Source organism: Xiphophorus maculatus, chromosome 16 (assembly GCF_002775205.1).
Source record: "Xiphophorus maculatus strain JP 163 A chromosome 16, X_maculatus-5.0-male, whole genome shotgun sequence".
NCBI classification, from domain to species: Eukaryota; Metazoa; Chordata; class Actinopteri; order Cyprinodontiformes; family Poeciliidae; genus Xiphophorus; species Xiphophorus maculatus.
In genome coordinates this window covers 8,927,015-8,954,078 of record NC_036458.1, presented here as the reverse complement: position 1 = coordinate 8,954,078, position 27,064 = coordinate 8,927,015, and the positions used below count along the sequence as shown (strand labels likewise).

At 36.3% G+C, this 27,064-nt stretch overlaps 1 protein-coding gene across 1 annotated transcript; it reads left to right on the top strand.

Annotated features, from left to right (window-relative positions):
* Nucleotides 1–12,383: 12,383 nt before the first annotated feature.
* LOC102228266 (protein shisa-9B-like) lies at nt 12,384–26,209 on the top strand. The gene is made up of 4 exons (XM_005796794.2): nt 12,384–13,223; nt 15,657–15,763; nt 22,980–23,120; nt 25,001–26,209. The coding sequence occupies exons 1-4, from the start codon at nt 12,715–12,717 to the stop codon at nt 25,381–25,383; spliced, it is 1,140 nt and encodes a 379-aa protein (XP_005796851.1). The 5' UTR covers nt 12,384–12,714; the 3' UTR covers nt 25,384–26,209.
* Nucleotides 26,210–27,064: the final 855 nt, after the last annotated feature.

Below are 27,064 nucleotides of genomic sequence, written 5' to 3'. Positions count from 1 at the left end.
AAGAAAGTGAGTAGAAAAGGCTATTTTTTTATTCCATCCAAAAAATTAGGTAGAATCATTCATTTCACCTGATTCATAGGAAGACACAAACCAGACAATTTAAAAACTAGAAGACATAACTAAAAATCTTTCACGTTTCATTGTTTGAAGGGTCAATGAATTATTGTTCCTACAACAAATAACTTTTTCCTACAACAAAAAGTGTCTTAATAATGAAGCTGTTTATCTAAAAAAAAAATGCCTCTGAAGAGTTTATCTGCCTCTAGAAATGCTTGAACATTCTTCCACAAAAACAGATATCGCAAGCAAAAGACTATTATGGAAAAATAAACTTAAAAAAACAAGCCGATAAAAGCACCTCTTCAAAAACGGAGTCAACACAAGAGCCAGAAATCTGAACACATGCACACGGAAGAGCTAAAGTGTTTATGAGCAATAGCTTACTACTTGGCTCTGTTGAATCCAGTAGGTTAAAATTAAACCCGAAGTGTTGCTTCTGCACCACACAGTGATAATTCTGACATCTTTGAAGTCCATATGCCCTCCATCAGCTCTGCCCCAAATATGGAACCGTCTAAAAAAGCTACAGGACCGTGATAATATTAGTCAGCGAGGGGAGGGGGTGTTGTCTGCTATGAAGTGCCAAACAAAATTAAAATTACACTTTCTGAACACGATTAGATATGTTTTTTTTGTTTGTTTTTTTTTTAAAGTAAAAAAACGCACTTGTCCTAATTGTAATCGCATCTAAAAACCACATAGGTGCATCACCTTGGAGACAAGTTAGTGTTCTTTAATTTTATGTTTAAATGTTATGATACTGTTTGAAAATATCCATAAAAAAATGGCGGTATGACTTAAAGGAACTTATGAAACCAGCCGAGCATTGAGTTTCATCTTTCAGTAGGACTAGGCCAATTAACACAAGAAAACAGCAGAGTTTCTTTTCCCAGCACATTTAAAAAAATAAATAAATAAAAAAATAAAATTTCAAAAAAACCTATCAAGTATATTTGCTCTTGCTCTTCGGGGCTGTGGTTGCAAGGGCAGCGGTTGAAAGCAGAGCCTTGCGGACGTCCTCACACTTTTCGAGGGTACACAGGCAAGCCGAGAGACATAATCTCTCCAGTGCGTCCATCACATTGTTTTTGAGAAGTCCTTCAAGCAGAGAAGTAAATAAACACTGAATATACAGTGTCTTCTAACAGAGGAATTCATAAAGGAAAAACTACAGCTGCTCAGTTAAATACGTTTCTTAGCACAAAACGTGCAGGCGCAAGCAAAAACGAAACACTAGCAATTGTTTCAAGCAATTCCATCCCTATATCTCGTGTTACCAATTTATATTCACATATATGCATTTGGTTTATAGTTGTCATAGTTATCTATTAAGTTGGAACAATAAACCAATAAATAAATTAAAAAAACATTAATAGTACAGTAGAGTTTTTTGGAAGATGCTGTCATTTGCTTATGCAAACTGTAATGTGTTGTTATAAAAATCCAAATGTCACTTTCAGCTACAAAAGTCCAGCGTGTAAAAAAATAACTTTGTGTAAAATATGAATTAAGTTAATAGTTTAAACAAGCTTTTACTTGGTTTGTTGGTTAAAAACAACAGTGGTACACAATTGTGACACATTCATAATGGCAGACCTGAAGTTCAGTGATGTTTGGAAGTTTTGATGTCAAATATAATCGTGATCAAGTTTCAGTCATGAATTTAGATACAAATCAGCTCCAGTTTCAACAACAATAAGGATTTATGAAAATAGGATTCATCAACCAAAAATACACCATACTACCCAACATTAAGTTTTTTATTTAGGGAATTAGGAGTAAAATTAATACCTACTGTTGCCTACACTATTTAATTCAATTCAGAAATATTTTATTGATTCCAAAGGAAAATTAAGTAATAATATCACTGTATTGCAATACAAGAGAAGTTTAACTCGACTTTTGAATGTGACTTTTTTGGACGTTTAATAAACACTAATGGACTAGTCAGAATTGTTCCCAACAGAGGTCAAATTTAGCCTCAATTTGATTTGAGTAACTCAGCCAAGTTCCTGCTCTGTGTGTGTTCGCTGGCCAGCCAAATTCTCTCTAAGCCTGTGTGTGAGTTTGTGTGTTTGGGGGAGAGGGATCAGTTTTGCTCCAGTAAAACGTGTGGGCTCAATATACTGGCTGATCAAAGAACAGTGCTTCACGTTACACTGAGCAGGTGAGCCGTGCGGTTCGAGTTCTCACTGATGTTCTCTTCTATTCCTGGGGAACTCAAAGGCAGGGTCACATCATCATCATGGGAAAACAGACAAACTTGCTGCTCAAACACTACAGGTTACGTTATTTGTCTTTCTCGAATTAATGTCTGTTTTTCTGTCTAGTAACCTTTCCTTTGTGCTCAAGTTGCTTCTAACACTTGGACATGCACATTGAAATCCCCCTAAAATAGCCAAAAAAAACCCCACAAACACTGTGCACATAATGGCCATGTGGAGGGCTCATCTGGGAATGTGTTGGACGACACTCAGACGTTATGCTACAGTTGAGCCTCAACTCTCTGGAATATCTGCCAAGATTGGCAGCCCAATTCTGGATATCTCTGCTGCGACAGGTCCTCTTCCCCCCCTTCGAGTGGCTAACATTCAGAGCACCAAAAAGCAATATGCCTTCACTCCCACCTCCTCTCCCTGCCTCCAAAGACCTACATATCTGGGTCTCCTCACACATAATGCATCGCCTGGAGCAAAAATGTTTTTGAAAGACAAGGTGACTAGTCAATGACATCTGAAAATAACCACCTCCAGCTGTGATCCTTAAAATGGGAGAGCAATTCTCCACAGTAAGACTACCAGTCTTTCTTTTCCTGTTCTTCTGAACTTAAACGTGTGTCGATTGGTTCCCGCCTGGGGTGCCTGCCCACCTGCCGGGTGGCACGAAAGATGTAAAGTTTTTTTTTTTTCTTTGTCTATGTAAAATCATACATAAAACTGAAACAATAAGAAGTTAAAGTTTCTAAGAACCACAGTGAACATTTGAAGAATTGTCAAATGTTATAAAATTGTGGGAAATAATGGATTTCTGTAGAGTATATGGGGTGTGGGGGGAAGCTGAATGCTGCTTTTGTTGCGAAAAATCAATCAGTCACACAATCTCCAAAATCAATCTGAAGGATTTATTCTTCACCTTTCCACTGAGTGATCTCATTGACAAAAGAAGAATGACAAGAATTCTGCATATCACAAAGGATTAGAAATGGGGACTAATCAATGTTTAAATAAATCAATACTTATATATATTTAATATAAATATAAGATGGAGCAGCAGGACCTAATTATCAATACAATTAAGAAATAAATATACTACTAATCCACTAAGTGTAGGTTAGCTCTCCTATAGTTCAATGTAGAGCCTGGAGAAAAGCAACCCTTGTTGCTTTTCTCCAGCCCAGGTGAAAGGTCAGGTGAAAAAGGACACTTTTTCACTTTCTGAAAAAGTGTCCTTTATAACAAAGGACACTTTCTTAAGTTAAAAGAACGTACCTTGTTTAGACCCATCAGCTTTTCAACACATAGGCTATTAAGGAGTCTTATTGGGAAACTCTAATATGTTTCTATGTAATAAGAAACACTGTTTTTTATGTGTAATAAATTTGATTTTGTCTCATAAGTGTTTGTTGGAATGTATGCCAATTCTACTCTTGAAAAACATTGAAAGGATATAAAAAGAAAGTTAGTTTCCATCAAAAGAAAGTTAAACAAAATGTCTTTGTTCAATATAATTTAGTTAAATTCTGCTTATTTTGATTGCTCTAATTCAGCACAATGTCTCAAGACACCTTACAAGAAAAATCCAAGTATAAATAATCAAATTAGGTCCTAATTTAATTCAAATCAGTCCAGTTCATTCCAATTCCAACATGTCACAACACAGACAGTTGTTAATGCCATGCCAATTGGTAAAAGAGTATCTATTACACAAAGTTGCATTGAATTGTTGTCTCAGCAGGAATCCCTAATCCTTTTGGTTCCAAAACAGAACAGAACATGTAGACATAAAAAATGGATCTATGAAAGTCTGATGTTTGAGGTTATGTTCTTGAATGCAGGAAAGGCTGATGTCATTTAAAAAGTGAAACAGAAAGCTAACGATGTTTTTTTTTTTTTTTTAAGATTTGTTGTTACAAAATTAATTTTGTTTCAGCTTGTTCATTAGCTACATGAAAGTCTACCAACTTGGATTTTTGAAGTTTTCCTCTTAACCTTTCTGGAAACCCCTGAAATGTTACTGTACACAAAATGTGGTCTGTAGAGGAACCCTTAAATTGAAGACGGTCAGTTTGCCCTGGAGAAAAAGCTGCATTCCTCCTGTATTCTGTGTTAGTGAAAGATGAAGTTGCCCTTTTGTTTGACTAAATAAATTTGAGTCAGTTTCAAATTTCTCACTTCACTCTGAGGAATCTCTGCTTGGATTTTTCACAGACACAAACTACTCACTTTGGCAGACTACATCAAGTATTTTAAACTGGGGCACTATTGTATAATAGCTCAATCTGCCACGCTAATTGATGTGTTTTAAATGATTTGCAAGTGAGTTTGCAACAAAGTAGGACAACTGCATTCAGAAGGAAAACTACCTCTGCTGTATGCAAGATGACTGGAGCAGCCAGACACGCTTTAACTCCCACTGGTCAGGAGTCTCATTATCCCCCCTGAAGCTCACATAGTTAAAGAAGTGAATGTTCCTCCTGCTATAATGGGCCATGCATCCCACCGGAGGCTTGAATGAAACCGACAAACTTAGAGTGAAATAGCCACTGTAGTGCTCTACCGCTGAGGCAAATGACAGGTGTTTTTGATGGCATGATTTACTACCAGCAATCACACCTCTGACTGTCGTCGGTGATTTCTAAACGCACTGCAAATCTCTCCCGTGTTTTCTTTGTCGTAGCCAGGATGATTAAAAGATTCTTCAAGCACAAGCCTACAAATCTTTAAATATGGTTCATTCATGCATATATTTTATTTTTTCCAATTGGTTGTTTATTTGATGAACCTTACATTAGAAGCAAGCTGAATAGTGTTTGAGGACTCATCGTTTTTCCCCTATTTTACCTTCTAGTAAAATGTTCATTGTTATGTTTCATAAAAATGTCAGGGTATTATTAGTTGCAACCGGTAGATTTACCTTTATGTGTTTGCAGTAATAGTGATTAAAGATTCTAAATACAAATAATGATTGGCAGATTCGGAAGACAAGTTTTCGGTTATTTTTGTTTCCTTTCTTCTAGAAGAGAAGAGAAGGGAGCAGAAAAGAGAAGGAAGACGAGCACAAGACAAGTTAATATAAAAATAAACCGTGTCTAAAGTTTCTTCCGACGTTCTTTTTTAACATCAGCTTTAAGCTCTCAGAGAGTTTGAAGTCTTTCCGGTTTCTATTTCCAGCGACAGAGTCGTCGGTTGTTGTGAAGTATTTCTTTCCTGTCTTTGTTAGGATAATATAACTCACCTGCAGGTCTGTCAGAAGAGGAGCACTCCGTGTGAGTTCATCTGTCTGGTGTGAATCTTCTGTTAGTTGACAGAGCAGCTTCTATGTGACCAATGCATCTCATTGGGTTACAACAAAACAACAACAAAAAAAAAAGACTGTGAGGAAAATATAACCAGTTTTCTCTCTTTAGGTGCTGATTGACTGTCAGAGAATCACGCTTTCACACCAACAGTCACAGACTATCAAACAAGCCTCTGTCTGCATTTCATTGCCATTTGTCAGTCGCTAACCATACTCACCCACTGTTATTTATATGCTTTTGGTGACACAATGAAATTAATATTTGCAACTCAGAAGCTTTAAACAAAACCACAACAGTGACCAACCTAAAATAGCTCCTGATGTGCTCCTGTGCAACAGCAACCTCTAGTTTACTTACAGAAAACCGGAGGATGTTGTTAAATGTCATGTTTCATGTTATTCAACTCGGACATTGTAAATCCCTGTTGTTTGAAAGTAAAATATAACATATTTGCACTTGCTGCAATATTACGATCATAAGTGTTTGCACAAGCCGACATCTCAAGTTCCGAATCTGTTTGTCATTTCTTTATTAACATTACAATAAAGAATAAAAAAAAGGCAGAGAAAAATCCCGGATTCAGTAACAGCAACTGCTTCTGCACACGTCTATTTTTACACAGGAATGGCAGACTGCAATAACACATGCAAATACATGCAGCATGCAGACGATTTTGAATCATGTCACAGCTCTCACAAACAAACATAGCAAGTGCAAAAAGAAACTTCAGGGCCAGACCTTACAAGGAAGAACAATCCCTGATTGTATCAGGGAGGGAATCACATTTATAATGGTGTCATTGATAAATAATGGATGTTTCTAATGCTCAAGTGTAGATTGTTAATTGCTTGGCTCTTAATGCATAGAAAGCATCAACTGAAGCTAAAAAAGTCAGATTGTGAAACTGCATAGTGTTTATACATATTTACATTACAAATCTGTAATACTTTACTAGAATAAAAAGAAACATGTGCAAAATCAAACTGTATCAAAGATGTGTGATTTTACTTGATGATAAGTTATTTGCAAAAAAGGTCACCTTACTAGAATAGAGGATCAGTTCTCACATCCCAAAGCTGCTTTTTGCCAAGTCAGCAGCTGTTTGAACAACACAGATTCACACAATATATATAATTCATGCAGCTCTGGTTTTTGAGAATGCCATGCTACTTCCTCTATGAATAACGTACAGAAATATACATAAGTATGAACTTCACTCAAAACGGATTGCAAATTCGAGAGTTTAAATGCGAGAAAATCATTGACTTTCAGATCATCATGTCCTTTATGCCTATGCGAATCATCAGGAGGTGAAGTCGACCTCCCATTATTATTCCTCTGACTCAGCTTAGGAAGTAGTCACAAACCTGTTGCCAATATGACGTGTAAAGGTAAAATGGATTTGCAGAACAAGTTTGATTTGTGATCTGATCCAAATTACAGACAGCAGCAGCAGATCTCATAGGTGTAGAAAGAGCAGAGATGGTTGATGACCTTATAATGTCTGTCTATTTAATCTGGAGCAGATAACACGCTGAAGATCGTGCACAACAACTTTTTTCTTTTAAGCAGCTTAGATCTCAAATTTCAGATCGAGAGTCTGAGTTGGTCGCCTCTGCCTTTTGGTTCCACAATCCCACCTGCATGCTCTTGAAGCACACATGACCCATTAATTAACTGAACCATTGCAAATTATACATTTATTTGCGGAGGTGAGTTTGAGGTGAAAGGTGAAAGGGGCTTATGTCACCTCAAAGACATAATTTGCTTGGTTGAGCTATTTTAGGACCAGATCTACTGTCGGATCTAGTTTGGGAACAAGAAGAATGTACAAAAAAACAAACAAACAAACAAACAAAAAAACAATAAAAGAGATGTACAAACTTCTAGCACCTCTATATGAATTTGCTTCAAACACATCTTTAGTAACCCCATTCACCAGTTCAGCATTATGTGTCACTTTCCTTCCATCCCGACTCTCCCTCATTCTGACCTCTTTGCAATCTTTGTTATCTCCTATCTGCTTATTCCTTAAATCCTATTAATTTTTTTCCACTGTAGGTAGAAACAGGGACAGTGCTTGTTAACTGGATAGAACATAGCCCCAATTTTAAGTCTCCAGAAGCAAAACTCACTTATTCTCTTCTGCAACATCTGGTATCCAATAAATCTGTAGAATATAAGACTAATTTCTCTGTTCAGTAGTTGTGCACATCTGTACTGGAACTTTTATTAAGCCAGGACATTATTAGGTTATAACACAGCTATTTACCATTTTGTATTCTTTGTCTTGCGGTTAAAGCTTGAGTTAAAAGTTAAGTTTTTATGTTTTTAAATTTCATCTTCTATCCATAACAATATGTTATGTCCAGACTCTAATAGGAAGTCATTTTTTTATCCCTCTCAGCTACTAATCAGATTTCATTCATCTCATGTTTGGTTTGAGAAAATAGAAAAATAAATATATATATTTTTTATTAGAGCCACTCAGGCTCTTAGACTTGAAAAAAATCTTTAAACCGTTATTATCTGTCAAGCCTTTCCAGACAACTGAATGGCCTAATCAATGTAAGAGGACTTTTTAAGAAGAGAAATAAAGACACCATTCAGACTGCTTCCATCAAGATGAACCATGCTCAGAATTATGCTGCTTTGCCAAATGCCATCTAACAGCTCGAACAAAACTCGCGTTATTACCACTGTCTCAGTGTGACGATAATCCCACTAATTTCCAACAGAGTAGTGACCCTCTGGCTCAAACTACACTTTATCTCCATTACTTTTCCTCTCTTGGAAATCTCATTGTACTTAAGTCGTAGAATGTTTTGCACAGCGCTATGCGCCACCATGTTTGTCTCGCCCATGGTCATTCAGGCTTTTTTTCTGTTGCCATGACAACTTTTTTGCACTGCTCTCCATCTTGATTGTGTGCAAAATGAATAAAAAGACAAGGGGAAAAATGTCAGGCGCTTAGAGGCAGAGACGGGCGAACAGCCCCACAATGAATGGCTTCAGGTTATTTCAAAAGGTTCAGCTTTGGGTTTTTGAGATATTGCACATCGAACAGGCTTCAATCTCAGCGTAGAAATCTACCTAGAGCTGTGGAAAAAGTGCTGATTGATCCTTTAGCAGCTTAGCAGAGGCATCACCATGGCATTTGATGAAGGTTGATGTGGAGATCACAAAAACCCTTGAAAGCCTATTGTTGGCTGTACTTCATGGTGTGACCTTTAAATTTCAGACACATTATAAGCCTCCTGTTGTTTCTAGATTGTCTGAGCAGAGATGTGATTAAAAAGAGCAATAAAAGATTAAATCACTGAATATTAAGCATATTTTAAGATTCAACGATGAAGGATAAAAAAATATATATCTTGATTTATATTGATAAGACCTTGAAAAGACAATAGCAGAGCTTGAAATTATAATGCAGAGGGACCAATAGCCATAAGCGATCCATCCAGTATCAAGAGATGTGAGGATGAAAAGAAACCAGATGGCTGAGAAAGTTAAATCAGGAGGTCACACACATTTGTTTGAGTGTCTGTCTGTGAAGTGGATTGTTTCATCCCACACACACACACCCCTACAACAGACAACACACAAGACTCATACAGCTGTGAGTGGAGGTCATGACACTGAGATCACATGACACCTGTTGTTGTTGGTGGATATTTATTTTAGTCAAAAATCTTTTTCAGAGAAACCCTATTTGCTTTTTCTGTTGTGACAGTGCTTATGTGATGGAGCAGTGAATATCAAAACTACATTTGAGTCCCATTTGTTGATTTAAGCAAAGGACATATGGAATAGATGAACGGACACTATTAGTTCATCTAATCCATACAGATAAACAATTAAATAAATTAACATACAATGTCACAAACATTATCTGATCAGAAATTATCATATACCAGCGTGTTGATGTAATGTCTTAGTTTTTAGGTGAATATTTTAATTGTTACTCCTCTGAATTTGAAATAAAAGGTTGCAGCTTAAACATGATAAACATGCAAAAAAGGGGCTTATGCTAAACAGGAAAAAACAATAATCTAAAATACAGACATGAGTTTTTCAGAATATTTATATTAGGAGTAGTGACTCTGCTTTTCCTCTTGAAAGTACTTCACATATTTTCTATGGAGTTTAGGTCAGGTCAGTTTTTTGGCCAATCAAGATACATTGGGACAATGATTTACAAATTAATGGCAACATTTACTTTAATCTGAAAAGTGGACTTTGGACAATTCTTCCTAAACCTCATTGAGATGCCGTTGATGTTCCGGTGTGTCTTAAGACAGGATGTGGCAGCTGTAGTCCATGTTCTGATACGTCTGTAGGTGGTGTGTCTTGAAGTAGTGACTCTCGCTACAGTCCACACCTTCTTCCCAAACTTCTGACTATGTTTTACTTTACTATCCTCTTAAATATCCCCTGATGCCCATTCTACACAATGTTTTCTTCCACTCGACTTTCCATCGATATACAGTAGCTGGATCCTGCACTCTGCTTCTTTGGCAATAACCTTTTGTGTTTTTATATTTTTTGTGGAGGGCTTTAACAATTGTTGACTGGACAACTATCTGGTTCATAATGTGACATCTCTATAATTTGACAACTATTTTTTAATCAATATTTTTGATTTGCTCATTTTTATGTCTTTAATACCGCTAAGCCAAACATCAAAATTAAAATACATTTGAATTTTATGATTTTGCATTTAATGATTATTCATGATACACTTTGTATTTTTTATTGAGTTACCAAGATAAATTCCCCTTTCTATTTATGAAGTTATCCTTTAATATTTATTAGAAATCCCAACAGTCCTTTTAAAGGCTAACCTCCTCCAGCACATGGTTGCAACAAACCTTTTAATCTTTCCATGGAGACAGTGCATATCTCAGCTGTGCCACTCATTTATTAAAAACAACAACAAAAAAAACAGGATAATAATACAATTCCCCACTGTGTGAACCCTCACTTTGGCTCCGTCTCTGTCTAAAATGAAATAGAGCTCTTCCGTCTAACCACCTGCTCCATCCCCAATGTGGCATACAATGACTAACTTTTGGACAAAGATTTACCTGAGAGAGTCATCCAGTTGTCACATGGTCGTAACTAATTTCTGCTGAGAAGTTGTGACGGCATAAATCCCTCGTTTCTGCTTCAGAAACGACACCGTAGATTTGACAGAAAACCAACTATAAAATACTATTGCTTTCAACGCACCACAAAACACAGACCAGCACCTTTTCTAGATCTGTTTTCTCGCTCTTCCAACGAGGTAGAAAATACATAAAAAAGATTCACTATGTTCACTAAGTAGGGGACATTAAAAGAAATTTCAGGAGAAGTGTGACTAATTACCAAATATAATAGAATATAATAGAAATATCTTTTATTGTCCCACTGTGGAGAAACTCAAGTATACCGGCAGCAGGTTACAGGTAAGTGGAAACGTGCACTTTTACACTACGGTAAAAGCAGTTCCCTGGATGGTCAGTATGGTGGATCTGCAGAAATCCTCCACCAGCTCCTTAATTTTCACCATGTTCATCATGTTCACCCTCAGCATGTGGAGAACAATAAGTTTTTCTTAACTGTACTACACAGCATTATTTTAATATGACCGTTAAAAAGTGATGACACATCGATATGTCATAAAAAAAACCAATGAAGGATTTTGAACCGATGCAAAACATAAAAAATTCTATTGATACATATTTCTTACCTCCAGGAAAAAGAAAGCCTTATCAAACAACCAAGACTAAGGTCCTGAAGCTAACTTGTTAAAAATAAATGAGACATTCTGTCCTTGGTTAGACTGTGAATACTATTTATAGGGAACTTTAAAAAAAGATTAAAAGAAAAAGCAAAGTAAGCAAGGACTCACCTGACAGCAGTTTGTAGATAAAAGTGGTCTCATATACAAAAGATAATTCAACATCAAACAGAAAGCTAGAGATTACTCTTGTGGCTTCTTAGAATTATAATTTTAGATGAAAATGTTTCTCTAAAAATAATTTGCTACATTTTCAGCACATCGATCTTTGTCAAAGGTCTGCCATCATCTGTTTCCTTCTGTAGATAATCAGTGATCTATAACTGCATGAAATGAACACACTAAAACACACATAATTTTTAACCTGCTATCTTGCAGACATATAAATTACAAATTGAAACTCAAAGCCAACAAGTTAGGTGCTGGCGTGCAACATTTCTGCAAAATCAGAAGTGTCATGCCATCACTATCTGGTTCAATGCAATTTATCAAGGCCAAAGTCAGCATTGTTGTGTAAAATAACATTGTAGAGCACCTCATAGAGCTTGGTCTTGAGGAAGACAAACTTCTTACAATCACCAGTTAATTTCTTCCAAGCCATTTTAAGCTGATACAGTACTTAGAGCAAAATGAGGCCTGACCAAGTATAGAGTCCATACATGGTGCAGTATATAAGCTACACATAGTTTTAAGTTGACCAAATTTCTTTTTGGAAAATAGTAATTTTCTGACAAATCACATTTTTGGTTCTCATTAGCTATAGTTGTCTGTATATATATATATATATATATATATATATATATATATATATAGTTTATATATATATATATATATTAGTTTGCTTTTGGTTTGTCTGAATTCCAGATCGTCTGTGCTGAGGACTTTTACCACACAGCACAATAATAACGGGCTGTAAGGGGTTGTAATTAGAGCTATCGCACAGCCCTCTCTCTCTCTCTTTCTCTCTGTCCTACTGTTCCTCTCTCCCCCAATTTCTATCACGGTGTCTGCTTTGTCTTTCTCACCTCCTCTCCGTCTGTTTTTAACGCGCTCGGTGGACTGAGGCTGCCTCAGAGGTATCTGACTCCCTCCAGCATATCTTTGGGCACAGCTTTAAAGATGCTCCTTTGCAACTTGCTTCAGTCCGCTGCCCTTCGGATGTCTTAACTGCCTCTTTGCATCTTTTCGTTTTACTTCAACGTGAGAATATAACGTACACGGTGGCACTGAGCTTTTACGCATGGAGGTTGGAATCAGTCTGTCAGAATTTACGCAGAACTGCTACTGAAGATGCAACCGGGTTTATGAGACCTTTTAAGGGCTTGAAGAAGGGCTTTAAAAGAGAGCAACGATGCGAGGGACTGAGTTGCTGCTCGGCTACTTTCTGGTGAAAGTTCTGGTGTGTGACGCGCAGGGCGAGCTGGATCAAACCGCGGATGACTTCATGATAGTAACCGGGTTCAACGAGTCAGCGGAGGGGGAGAGCGCATCCACGGAGACCCCGCACACGGAGGAGAAGTGTCGTGGCTATTACGATGTGATGGGTCAGTGGGACCCGCCGTTCGTGTGCAGGACGGGCAGCTACCTGTACTGCTGCGGAACCTGTGGCTTCAGGTTCTGTTGTGCGTTCAAAAATTCCCGGCTGGACCAGACCACCTGTAAGAATTACGACACCCCGCCGTGGATGACACCCGGCAGACCCCCGCCAAAAGTGGACGTGGCGCTGGAGTCCGCCAAGGATAAAACCAACCTCATCGTCTATGTCATCTGCGGGGTCGTGGCCATTATGGCACTTATAGGGATTTTCACCAAGCTCGGTTTGGAAAAGACGCACCGTCCAAACAGAGACAATATGTCAAGGTACGCAATTCAGATCTAGAGGTGTGTGTGAATAAATTAGATTGTCAGTACGACGAAAAGCCAAACAACTGTTTTGTAAGCTGAAATATTTTGGTTTTAGCCAAACCAAAACTTGGCCTTTTTGGAAAGACTGATTTGGAGCCAGCCGCCAAAGATCATTGCTGAAGAAGCTGACAGTTCAGAGTGCTGCATATTCAAACAGATTAGCATTGGGAAGTTAAGTGGAAGAAAGAAGTGAACAGTTAACCACAATACAGAGAGAATTGTGAAGCAAAGATTATTCAAGAGTTTGATGGAGATTCAATAAGAAGTTTGAGGTTGGATTCAAAGATTCAAGAGCCACAAAACTCAACCATTTTAAAACTGATTTTATCTGTAATTCCTACTAAACAAAGTCTATGTTAAATAAATTATTCTACTTTAAAGTAATAAGGAACAAATGTTTTTGAGTGGTTAACAGTGTGATGTTGAAAACAAATAAACATGAAGCCATCTTCAAATCTTACATAAAAATTGATCATTGATACTTACATGCAAAGTAATGTAGATTTACTAAAGCTCTTACAAAAATAACACATTAAAAATTTACTCTTTTTTTAGTGGTCAGTCTACAGTACTCTCCACACATTTAAAAAAATGCCTAACTTAAAGCAGATTTAAACAGATTCCTCAAATACTGCATACACACAATGCGATCAATTATGAAATATTTGCATCCTTACAATTTCTTAATAAAATGCTGTGTTTGTGGCACATGCAAACCTGTGAATTTATATCTTATTAGAATTACACAAACATTTACTTATTGTTTAGCTGATGGAGACGTACCCCATGTCGTCATTGCAGACTCTGAATATTACATATCTATTAAAACAAACTGCATCCCAAAATTCAACTTCAGAAGTGTTGCAGATTGCAACAAAATGTGATCCTTGATAGAGCAGGTTCAATTCTTTATAACCTGTTAGGCATTTGAGAGTAAATAAATGTAATAATTATTTATGATGGAAGGACCAATCTGATTATTACATGGTCTTAAAGACTAGATTTGAACAGCAGACACTGACCTGAATCCTGAGTAATTCCCCAGCCATCAGGTGCTTTTTGTAATAACGCTCTTTGTCATGAGGGGGAGACAACAGTTCCAAACATGTTTATAGTGGTCATCTTTCTAAAGTATGCCCAACAGCGCAGTGAGGTGGAGAAACACATTTTTGTCCTTTAAAATCACAATTTGGTGATGACGAGTGGAGTTAGAGGAACCCAACTTCTTCTTGGTTTCATTTTTACTTCGAGGTAATCAGAATATTTGAGGATCATGTTTACTTAGAGAGGTATAAGTATGGTAGAGAAGCTCTTTAGTAATCTGATGGACAGTACTGACAGAAAGAGAAAAAGGTTTTTATAAAATAACATTTGCAACCACTGATTATTTCATAGTTATGTGAAACATAGCTGATATTTACAACTTAACTTACCACAAACAACAAACTTATGTGGTATGAAGCTTTATTAGGAACAGAGACGACTGAAAGAAACCTACAGCTAAGTTGCATTATATAAACCAAATATCCTATAGAGTCATGGTAAACATCTACTTGTTTCCATGGAATATAAACAGGAAAGATGCTGCTAATCATATGCACTTAAGTAATGAGTAGCATGTGTGATCGGTACAATAAAAGCAATGGGAACTTTCTGATCTGGAACATAGGCTTGTGTTACCACAATGTCAGGAGGGAAAGACAACACAGATTACCTTAAAGGAGCAACCATTCCTGTACAGCCATCTTGGAAAGGTTAAGAAGATATTTGCCAACTATTTGAAGTCCAGCATTTACAATTAAAAATATTATTTATGAAACAAAATATTTTGTGCAATTGCCAGTCATCCCAGGAGTAGACATCTTAGAAAATTCACCTAAAGATCAGACTGTGCATTGCTCAGAGAAACTGCAGGAGCCCAAGAGACTCTAAAGGTTTAAGTTGATAGCATGTTAAATTTTAATGCACAAGACAAAATAAATAGACTGATTGAGTATGGGTGGCTTTGAAGGGTTTTCAAGAACAATATGCTTCTTTTGTAAAAAGAATACGACAGCGTAACTTGTAAGTTTGCTAAGTTGCATCTGAAATTAACCACATGACTTGAGAAATATCAATAAATACCTCATACTAATTTTGAACCAAATTGATGGTAGGCTGAAGATTTGGGCTCTTTTGCAGCTACCGGGTTTCAGCACTTTGCAGTAACTGAGTCGACCATGAACTCTGTACAAACATACTAGAAGTTTGAAAGGAAGGTCAACACTATTAGAGGTTTCATAGTCTTTATTTTTAATGTTTAATTTTCTGTGGTGGGCAGCAGACAGACTTTTTCTGCATTTATGTACATAATTACAACCTCTCTTAAAGCATTCTTTATCTCTTCAGAGCTCTTGCACATGTGATCCGCCATCCTGCTTCAGAAGATACAGATGACATTGGTCTGAGTCAACACTATGAGAACCTACAAACAAGATTGGCACTTGACAATTTCCGTAAGTAGTGAACCTGCCGCCATACAGATTCTGAAAAGGCAATGAGCTCCTCTAAGTGTATTTGTTTGGGAGCACCATGCTTTCGGTGCTCTTGATCCATTATTACTTCTCAGTCTTTTTTATTAGTTCAGACAAATTATGTTTGTATGAAAACCACAAGCAGAAAAACTGGCCGGGAATTAAACAGAATCCATGACTTGCAGTTTACTTTAATCTCAAAATGGATGCAAAAACATGTCGATCAAGTCTTTTGATTGTCTTGTCGAAAAAAAAACTCAACTTACTTTGTGCACTTATTGAAAATCTGAAGCCAGATTTCCTCAACAAACACAACTAGGCAGCCAATACAATACAATACAATTTAGGGAAAAGCAGTGCAGACATCATAATCATACATAAGAGCAGGTTTTACCACAGTCTCTTTTCTGCCTGTCAGACTGATGGGAAACTTAATGTCTATATAATGAAAATAACATGGAACACACAGACAATATTTTTTACTTTCAATGAATATTTACAGTTTCAAGTACATGATTCTTTCTACTCTTAAGTGCATCATTTCTTTATTTTAACCATAACAGTGTTAAGTCCTTTATACCTTAGTCTAGATGTCTTATTTTATTTTGCGTTAAATTTATGCTTGATTGACTGGCAAATTCTGCACAAGCATTCCTGTGCAGCTGGAATTGTGTGAAAGTACAAATGACAAATACAGTTCTAAATCAGAATCAAAAACAAAAATGGTAACATTCTGGTTGAATATTTTACTCCACAAAATAGTAAAAACTAGAGTGAGGATGTAATTAGTTGTATTTGTGAATGAGATTAGAAAAGAGCCAATATTTTACTTAGAAGTTGAGTGAAATGTTAAGCTAATACCAACTACGGATAAATGTTAGATGATCGGGGCCTTAGATTTAAAAAAAAAAAAAGAATCATGTTTTGCAAATTAATTAATCTACTTGCCATGCTGTTATTAAAAAAATAAACTTCCATTATTTATTATGCTTGCCATGCTAAATAATTTCAAAAGTTTGACAAAAGACAAGAAAAAACATTCACCAGTCATAAAATCTCTGACTGTTAAAAAATATTAGATAATCACCACACTGCGTATCTGATTGCATCGCCTGAAATTTTCATCAAATCCAAAGTGATGGAAAAACAAAAACACCCAATCAAAAATCCTGAAGGCTGGTGAACGCATTAGTCATGCCATCAGAAATTACCAGGCAAGCACAGACACTAATTACCAGTGACAGCCTAGAACTCTTTCTTAGCCAATACTGTAGGCCACGGCCTCATGCATTTTAGTGCAGCCTTGTTCTTTCATTCATCAGCATCAACGCCTACACACACCTACAGTGATGTGCACATGCAGAGTTCTTGTTTTTCTCTCCAATCTGCGCTGCCAATCTGCTGAAGAGTCCCACATGGTACAAATCCCATTTTTTCAACAATATCATTGAAAAGTGTTTTGTTTTTTTGTTTTTAAATACACAATCAAGCAGCACTTCTTTTTTGCCAAAAATTAAAACAATACTAGCCCATATGAACAAAAACAATCAAAACAAAATTATCTCTGGTTTAATTATTATGTCTTGGGTTCAGCGGAAATTTAAAGAAATTCTAGCTGCTATTTTATAAATAATAGTAACATTTTATTAATAATAATAAGTTTAATTATTTCAGGAGTCTGCATGTGAGTGTGTGTGTGCATGGTTGTTTGTCTGGATGGACAATGGATGCCATGCCTCTCGCTGAATGACAGCAGTAGATAGGCATCAGCTGGCATAAATAATGGATAGATAAAACCGTAGAAATAACATGTCAATTTTTCTATTTGTAAACAAACATCATCATCATCAACAACAACAAAAAAACTAAAGCCAAAAAATTTTACTTCAGTAAAAGCAAACCCTATTTACACAAATATTTGTAAATGCAAATAAAACAAAAATGATTTGTTATAAATGTGACGTGACAATTATTTAACTGCTAACAGGCATTATTTATGTTTATTTAAGAATTTATAACACTAAATAAATTAAGGATTTCATGACCTTGTCTTAGAGAGCCAGTTGAAGTTAGTTTGAATGCGTTTCAGTGGTACATTTGTTCTTTCGACAGCAATTCTTGGGAGGTTAGAAGGTAAGATGATATTTGTTTCCACACTGATCAATACTGTACTCAATACTGTACTGGTGTGCTTTCTAAAAATATAGACGAGTAGTAATTTTTTCTGGAGATACTTTATAGCAGGGACTTAGAGGCACAATCTTTGTTCATCATTCTTACAGAATGGACAACTGTCTTTAGACTTGAGTAATGCAGGTTTTATGAGTCATTTCAGTGCTGCCATGTTTACATCTGATCAGATACCCATCTACACAGAACAGCTGGGAGGTGAGTCTCTTTTTGCTCCAGGAGTCAGCCAGAGAGAACAAAGTCTTCACTCACTGCCATCTGTACATCGATGTATGACAGGCCATTTTCTCACTTCTATATAGAGGCATATTACTGCTGCATAACCTTTGATGACAACTGAGAAAAAGATACTGAAAAATGTCTGTATGTGATATGTAATCTAAAGGAAAGATAGTTGTAAGGTAAAGTTCAGCGTGGACAATTTAAACAGTGGTTAAAAATTTATTTTTTTCTTCTAATTTTCTGATACCTTGTCATTTAAAAGAATTTAAGCTCCGTCTTCACTACAATGATAACTTATTAAATAGGTGCAACCACTGAAATACAAAGAAACAGTCTTCTAGCAATGTAAACATTGAGTCTGCATGTGATTTGTACATGCACTCACCTGAAAAAATGGTGCAGAAATGTGTACCTATCTCTTTCTAGCACATAACTAATATATAAATCTGATCTAGGTATGTGCCCATATGAGCATTGGCCAAATATGTGCCAAATGAACTACAACATCTGTGTCCCGCTAAAGGTGTATAATTGTTTCTGAACACAATATATGCCAGAATAATGACGTGGTGAACAAGAACTATCCCTGAATCTGGGTTCCATGGATACATGACGGCGAACCATTCCTGGACTCATTTTAAAAATTTTTGATGACCATTTTTGAACTTTTCATTTATGCTGTTTTTTTTTGTTTATATATCAAATTGCACCTTAAGTCCTAAATGCGACCAATGAAAAAAAAACTCCTGATCGGTTCCATCTGGAAAATTATAGTCATGAGGAATAAAGGTGAGCCGGCATCACAGAATGAGTCTGACATAGTGATATGATACAAAAGCAACAATTTGGGGTGGTGCATCAATTATTATGTTGGATTTATGCCTTGACTTTGACTGGGACCTTCTACTACATGACTGTGCTTTGATCTAAACCAGATCTATTGCAGATCCGTCTGTATATTTAGGGTCATTGTCCTGTGGAAAGGTCAATCTCAACCCAGTTTAAGGTTTTCATCCAGACCCAATTAAGTAATTTTAGATGATGGATTAAACAATATTCTGGGAGATGCACAAACCCTGTAAATTGTTTTTTAACCTGAATTTGTTTTAGAATGTTTCATATCTCTGGCTTGTCAAAAGTTTTCCTTTATAACAAAATGTGAACAAGACTGAGTAGTACAGGGTAATGTGTTTGAAGCACTTAAGTCACTTGGACGGCCAGCATAAGAATTCTGACACAGAGCTTGACCAAATAGCACTGGGCATAAACAAAATGCCTAACACATTGCTCTGTATGCTGCTGAGTCATAGACCAATTCCTCAAGACGCAAAGTTCTAAAGTCAGATGATATTGACTACAAGAAAGAAAAAAACATCATCTTAATTACAAACTTGAAAGAAGTCGCCTGTAAATTAGAAGTCCTTTCTCCTTGTTCTATTTATTGCACAGTATTCAACTCCCAAAATACCCCCTTAAATATTTTATGAGATTCAGGGGAGGTGTTAGTGTCTTAAGTGTAAACCTGTTTATTTTCTCCATCGCTCATGGAATCTTCAATCTCACAAGTCTCCAAAAGTGGCCTTCTTTTCCCCCAAACAGCTGACACAAAGCTGCCAACACTGTCAGATAAATATTAGACATAAACAATTTCATACAAGATGTTCTCAGAAACAAGTCAGGCTATAAAAAGATCAAGTCACAAAAATATTATGAACAACTTTTCTAAGGCATTTGATAACAGATGGTAGTTGTTTAGATAATTTTGCTTATAAGCGTATACAGTAGTTTTGATTGTAACGGGAGGATAAGTGTTCGAGTGGCATAGCTCACAATGAATTTTTGTGGAGATGACCTGAAAATAGTTGAAAAAAATAAAATAAATAACTCGCACAGAAGGAAACTGGAGGAACACGCACCACTATTTTTTCTTATTTTAAAATCATGCATCCAAGATGTGGAATAGAATAAAAATACTGGTTAAATAATTTAGAAATCATGTATTACTTTGTGTCCTAAAGAGGATTAAAACTGTCATTTTAAAGAGAACAGACCAAATGAGAGCCTGTGTTCATGGCCCACTTACTAATGAAATGGAAACAGGTCAGTAAACTCAAAAAATAACCTGAAAATTTAACACAGATAGGATAGATGTCTGTTTTTAAATAAAAAGGTCACAGGACTTGTGATAAAATCTTTAGTGTGGGTGAGATTGTATTGATTAGATTATACGGCATTGTTGATCATGAAACTTCAGACCAAGAATTGTTTACAGCCAAGAGTTGCTTTTTTTGCACCAAAGCTGAGTTCACTTAAGTTTGTGATGCATTCAGAATAGAGAAAAGCCTCAACAAACGTAACACAGAGGTTGTGTTTTGAAAAAGGTAGCGAAGCTGAGAGTGGCTTGTCCTACATATTTTATTATGAGCTTTGGTTAATGATGGAAAGAAAAAAATATTGTGAACATTAGAAGCTAAAATTAGTTATGTGCAGGACAGATGATAGAGTAGTAAATAAATAAAATAGGACTGACAGAGAGAAACTGCTGCGATACAACAGCATAGGAGACACTATTTGTCAAGGTGTGGTGAGAAGATTGTTAAAAATGTCCCTTACATTATTTTGTAAGACTGCATTGATAATTTGAGACTTTCCAAATTAATTAGCACATTATTAAAGTTTCTTGCTGACCAAAAGGGAATAAGAGCCTAATTAACCTATTTTCTTTATTAGTAATCTGTTTTTAATCAGAGCACTTTCTAGACCAAAGATTTTTGGACTCAGCTTCTTTATAACTTTGCAAAGATATCAACAATAATAGTGAGAACTTGCTGCTTGCTGTTAACTAACTGATTGGTACCCTTTCTGATCCCACACGACTCCTAAGCTGTAACACACAATACCATTAGTGAAACAGACCCAATTTTGTATTTAGGAAGAGATGTGAACTGTTTGTTGTTGTTTTTTTATCTATTACCACATTGATCATTGGTTCAAAACAAAGACAAGAATACATTTTTTGTCTTTGGAACTATAGCTTAATTCTTTATGGACTCAACAAGGAAATATGTGTCAGAGCTTTTGGTCCACATTGTCACGACTACATCAAACAGTTGCCACAGTCTTGCATGATGTATATCTGTGGTGCCAATCTTCTTTTAAACTACACTCCAAAGGTTATCTGTTGGTTTGAGAACTGGTGGCTGTGTAGGCCATTGGAACACAGTGAACTCATTCCTGAGCTTAGGAAAACAAGCCAAGCCAACTTTTATTTAAAAGCACTTTTAAAGCAGCAAAAGTGAACAAAATAAAAAATCTCAAACAAGTGTGAGATGATTTCTGCTTTGTGGCAGATGGGTACACTGATCACACTAACTTGTCGAGAAAACTGTGGAGATGGTCAGCAATATCGCTAACACAAAATGTGTCAGAAAATATCCCCTACAGCGTTGCATCACCAGCTGCAGCCACTGGCAGGCCTTGATCCATACTTTCATGTTATTTATGCCAGATTCTGACTCTACCATCTAAATGTTGTTGCTAAAAATCAAGATTTATGTGACAACAGTCAGTTGGTCTATTATTTTCCATTATTGTGAGCTTGTGCAGGCTCACTTTCCTGTTATCTGCCAACAGTAACACCTGAGTGTGGTCTTTTTCTGCTTTAACCCATCTAATTCAAGTTTCAGCATGTTGGGAAATTATTTTGAACAGTCTTGGTAGTAGTAAGTGGTTATTTGGACTGCTGTTGCATTTGTATCTTAAACAAGTCTGCCAATTCTCTTCTAACCGATTCGTCATAGTTGTGATTAAAAATCCCTGAAGATCAGCTGTTTCTGAAATATTCACACCAGCCTATCTGACACAAGAAAACCATAACATATTCCATGTCATTTAAATTTTTTTTATTCCCCATTCTGGTGTACTTCAACAAGTGGCCTTCACCATGCTGAGATGTCTAACTGCATGGAAATGCTGCCATGCGAGTGGCTAATTTCCAATTTTTGTTTGCAAGCAACTGAACAGATGTAACTAATGAAGTGACAGGTGTGTGCATGTTATTCGTTCATAGTCTGTATTCCAATTTCAACAATATACAGCTTCATTAGGCTTGTTGTTAGTGCAGCAGAACAATTTTGCTTGTCATGAAGAATCTACAATGGCACACAATTGAGTTGTTTAGTTACCAGTAACTGCTGAACAAAACTATTTTTTGATATTGAAATGTATTTTTTATTATGTCTGCATAAGCTAACCTCTACCCAGAATCCATCTCTGCAGCAAGTCCTGAGTAGAAAAAAATTATTACTAATCACACGTCTTATCATTAATACGATGCTAAAAATTTTGTTTCATATCACATTTTCTTACCTGATACCAGCAGGTCTGTTGTGGAGTCCCTAAGGAGCCATGTGTAATTTAAAATGTTAAACTATTCTTCATTAAACTGAGAAGAGAGGACACTCTGAACATCTGTTCCTTCTGCCATGCCAGGGAGGCAGGGTACCAGTCTATTTGCTGTATACCCCTTAATTTACCAGATGTCTACTATAGGATTAGTTCAGTACGACAAAGACCAGTCAAGATTTTCCAGCTGGGTCTCCAAAGAAGCCTTCTTCAGGAAAATGTGACACTGTCAAATAAGAAAAATGTAAATCATTTTGAAATATGAGTACAAAATTACTGAAGCACTCATAATGTAACCAATGGAATAGAATCAATTTTACTCCTGCACCTGCCGGACATGCTGGAGGATGTTTTGTTAAGAATTGTGCTTCTCTTCTTTTAGACAGCAATCAGATGAACAATGTGGCCCAGTCTCCAACTTTGGTAGGTCAGCCATATCCAGCAGTGGGACAGATTACCAGCCCATATGAACAACAGACCCCACTCAAGGATCTCAACAAGTACAACACTCTGAAGGCTGTGGGTAAGTAGTAGTTTATTATGTGAAACAAAAAAATAACAGCTGTGATTTATCTGTTGATATAATTAGGGAGATGTTACATGCTTTCTAAGAAAATGTTGATACATAGATTAATAAAGTCATCTGCCTTGGATGATGTGTTAGACAAGTGAACTGCAAGAACATTTAATGTGATTTATTTTGCCGTGTATTTGTGCACAAGGACAACATTTCTCCAAAGTACAAATGCAGTTTATTTAAAGCCTTGGAGTTGAGTCTTTGCTTTGCAGCAGTCTTTGTAAATTAATCCACAGTCCATCAATGTCAGGATAGAAAGAAACAGAGAGCTTATTTATAGTAGCAGGTTTGTGCTAATTTGAAGTCTGCCATCAAGAATCATCCAAACAAAATAACATCTACATCTCCATGACTCAGTAAGCCACTAGATCTTTTTTTCTTTACATTTGGATACTGTAGATTTAGAGCTTTAAACATGAAGATACAGAAATGTATTAATAATAGAATAAGTTAATAGAATAAAGTACTAATTAGGTCAAGGATTTTAAGATACTTGGAAACTGTTCAATTGCAAAATATTTAAAAATATCTTTCTCTAAATGTTAGATATGGGGGAAGTTGTATTACATTCTCAATCCACAAAAATAGAGATGGTACTTGTTTTAACTGCCATGTAAGCAAATAGAACAGCACAGTAACCATCGTAAACCGAAACAAAGTAGCTACTGTACCTATAGAGAAAGCATTTTGGCCACTATTATACCTGAATTTAAACAATGCTACAAACCTAGTACATTGAGTTCAGTCTTCGTAAGTCTTACTCTAAACCCAATGGAAGCGTTGAAATGTTCACACTAGCGCCTCATCCGTATTTGTTGCCCATTCATCATAGTACCATCATAGAAACTGATTAGAAAGGAAAATGTTAAAAAAGCTTGATTCAGAGACAATGTATCATTATGCAGAGCATGTAAATGTTTGGAAATTATGTCAGGATTTCCAACAGTGCTAACATTTTAATAATCTACGCATTAAAGAAATATGTACTTATGTAATTACTGAAGATTTACTCCTACAGTGAAGTTCAAAAGTATTGTGTATTTGAAGTTTTGCACTTTTTGTCATGTTGCATGCACAAACTTCATACATCCTTACATGTAAGTTAATGGGTCCATGAGGACACTGGTGACAGTTAAGGTGGTGGAACTTCATTAGGTAAACCAATTCATAGTAGCACATAATTGTGAAGTGACAGAAACATGATACATTGTTTGCAATATTTTGTACAAATAAAAATTTGAAAAGTGCGTCTGTGCATGTGTTTAGCCATCATTAATCAATGGCCCTCTTTCACAGAAGAAATATCTGCAAGGCTTTTGTGGATATATCTCAGCTTTGCTAATCTAGAAACTTTTTTTAACCTATTCTTTGCAAAATAGCTTAAGCTCAGTCAGACTGGATGGACAGCATTTGTGAGTGTTGATTTCTTTCTAGTATAGCTCTGGGCACTTGTTCATCTTTCAATAAGGGCATGAATTATACAATAAGTTTTTCATGTTGAGATTAATTGAACAGAGCTGAGTGAGATGATCAAAGCTTGGGATATTGTTCTGTAACCCAACTCTAAAGGCAGATGGTTGTAGTGGGTTTTTTTTAGAGGTAAAGAAGTAAAAGGGGCTGAATGGATAAAGCATGTTTGATCTTTTTATTAGGATATAAAATTAGGATATGAAATACATTGAAGACTTATGACTGTTATATGGCAAAATGTGAATTTCAGGGAGCATCTGGGCTTTTGCAAGGCACTGTAAGATGCGATACATGGTTCAGTTATTGAAGAATGACAGCTGAATAATAATCTTATCTTATTATTTCCCCATTTTTAGCAGAGAAAGCAAATGACAACTACCAAAGCAGCCGCAGGCAAGCGATTGAGATGACAGCCAAGGGTAGCCTTCCAATGGAAAGTGTGGATATGGAGCCAGAGCCTCCAAATCCTTACAGCCCACCCAGACAGCGTTCTATGAAGCACAGCGAACACAAGTACAAAAGCCACAGGAGCCACAGCTCCCAGTCACTGTCCCACATCTCCAACATAGCAGTCAGCCCAGGGGGGCTGAGATCCTGGCAAAGCAAAGACATGCTGGGGCTCCGACAGAGCTATGGCCAAATGAAGCCCAGCATCACAGAGAAAGAGTTACATAGCTCCCGCTACATGCCTCCACAACCTTACTTTGTCACCAACAGTAAGACAGAAGTGACAGTATGAGTGTCTGCCATATTAAGGCTCAAAATAAGCCCGAATTAATAATAAAGGGAAAAAAAGAAATGCTGTAACTGCTGCCAGTGAGTGGGGTTGCAAGGAAACAGCATGGACTGTACTAAATGCATTTGTTTTGGAAGCGGGTAGAAAGATGCCATCTATAGCTGATGTGTACTGTGACAGGGCCCTGAGTATGTCGTTGAGCCTCATGGGGGCACTGTAATCAAAATGTCGTGTTTGATGCTCATATAATCTCACTACTAAAGCTGCAGAACTTACTTATCACATTGTTGGGATGTGAGACACTAATTACAGTCACAAGTACCTACTGAAATATTCAAGGAGACTGTACTGTATTTTCTAATGTGTAGTTGAAAGATAATCCAATCAAATTGAACTAGCCTGTGGCTGTTTATTGATTAAATGTGTCACCTGAAGGTTATGTCTAAAAAAAGACTTAGAAACTAATCCTAAACTAAGAGTGTGCAGGATTATTTTTTTCACATGGCTGTCATGTTCTAATTATGAGCCCTCTAAAGCATTACCTCAATTTGAAATGCAATTCACAACTTGCTAAACTATCACCTCATGCAGGAATTGTAGACATTTAAGGAAAACCCTTGTAATTGTTGATTTAAGTAGTGTCACAAACATTGGAAAACTGGCGTGAAAGGTTTTGTGTTTGTTTGGAGAATTCCAGGTCTATCATAGTGTTCTTAAAATGTAAAGGACTCAGTCTGTAAATGTGCTATTGTTGATTTAAATGGCTCAACACACATTAAAAGGTCTGTTGAAAACTTGTGATTCTTGTGTCGCTTAAAAAAGATGTTTATTTTTGATTTAAGATTGTCCAGCAGTTAAAAATGTTGGGTTTTAACAATAAAGAAAAATGCAAAAAAAAAACATTGAAATTTTTGTATTCAGTAAATAAGTGTAATGCATTATTACATGGGGAATGTAATTGTTTGAGCATTTGTTTTAGCAGCTTTGTTTATCCCTCTACTTTTGTTTTTATTGAATAATTTAAAATGTTGGAATTTTACTGCTTATTTCTTCTGTTTACATTCCGGTTCTCAATCATAACTGAAGTTTTATCAACCCTCTGGGAGCTCTGTCATTTTTAAAAAATGCCAGGAGACATTTTTGTTAATTAGCAAACCATGTTTCCAACCAACAAGGTTGTTCCCTTTGGAAATTAAATCAGCACAGTAACCCAGTTCAGTCAGACGGTGTGCAACAGCTGTGTGCTCGGTTCTGAAAGTCTTGACATTAGAGTAATAACTTAATAGAAAAAAAAACAACAGCTTTCAGAAAGTTAAATTGAGCCGGCATGTACACTGGAAGCAGAACTATGGAACTTGATATATACATGGTAATGGATTCATTATGTCACCATACCTATTGTGTCAAGACAGTATGAAAAACTTGATTTTATATGATATATATATATAGTTTGTCATGTCTGCCCTCAACTTCATATGAACGTACATCTTCTGAGCAAGACTGAAATCCTTGTCAATAATTTCTATAAAATTTTCTGTTTTATAAAACCAGGCAAATGGCTTGGCTGATTTCAATGGTTTGAAACACACGTCGTCTACTAAAGTGCTCAGTGGGAATCTATTTTACAGCAAACAAAAGCCTTAAATGTCAGACTGAAATTACTCCATTAATGGGTTCCACACTG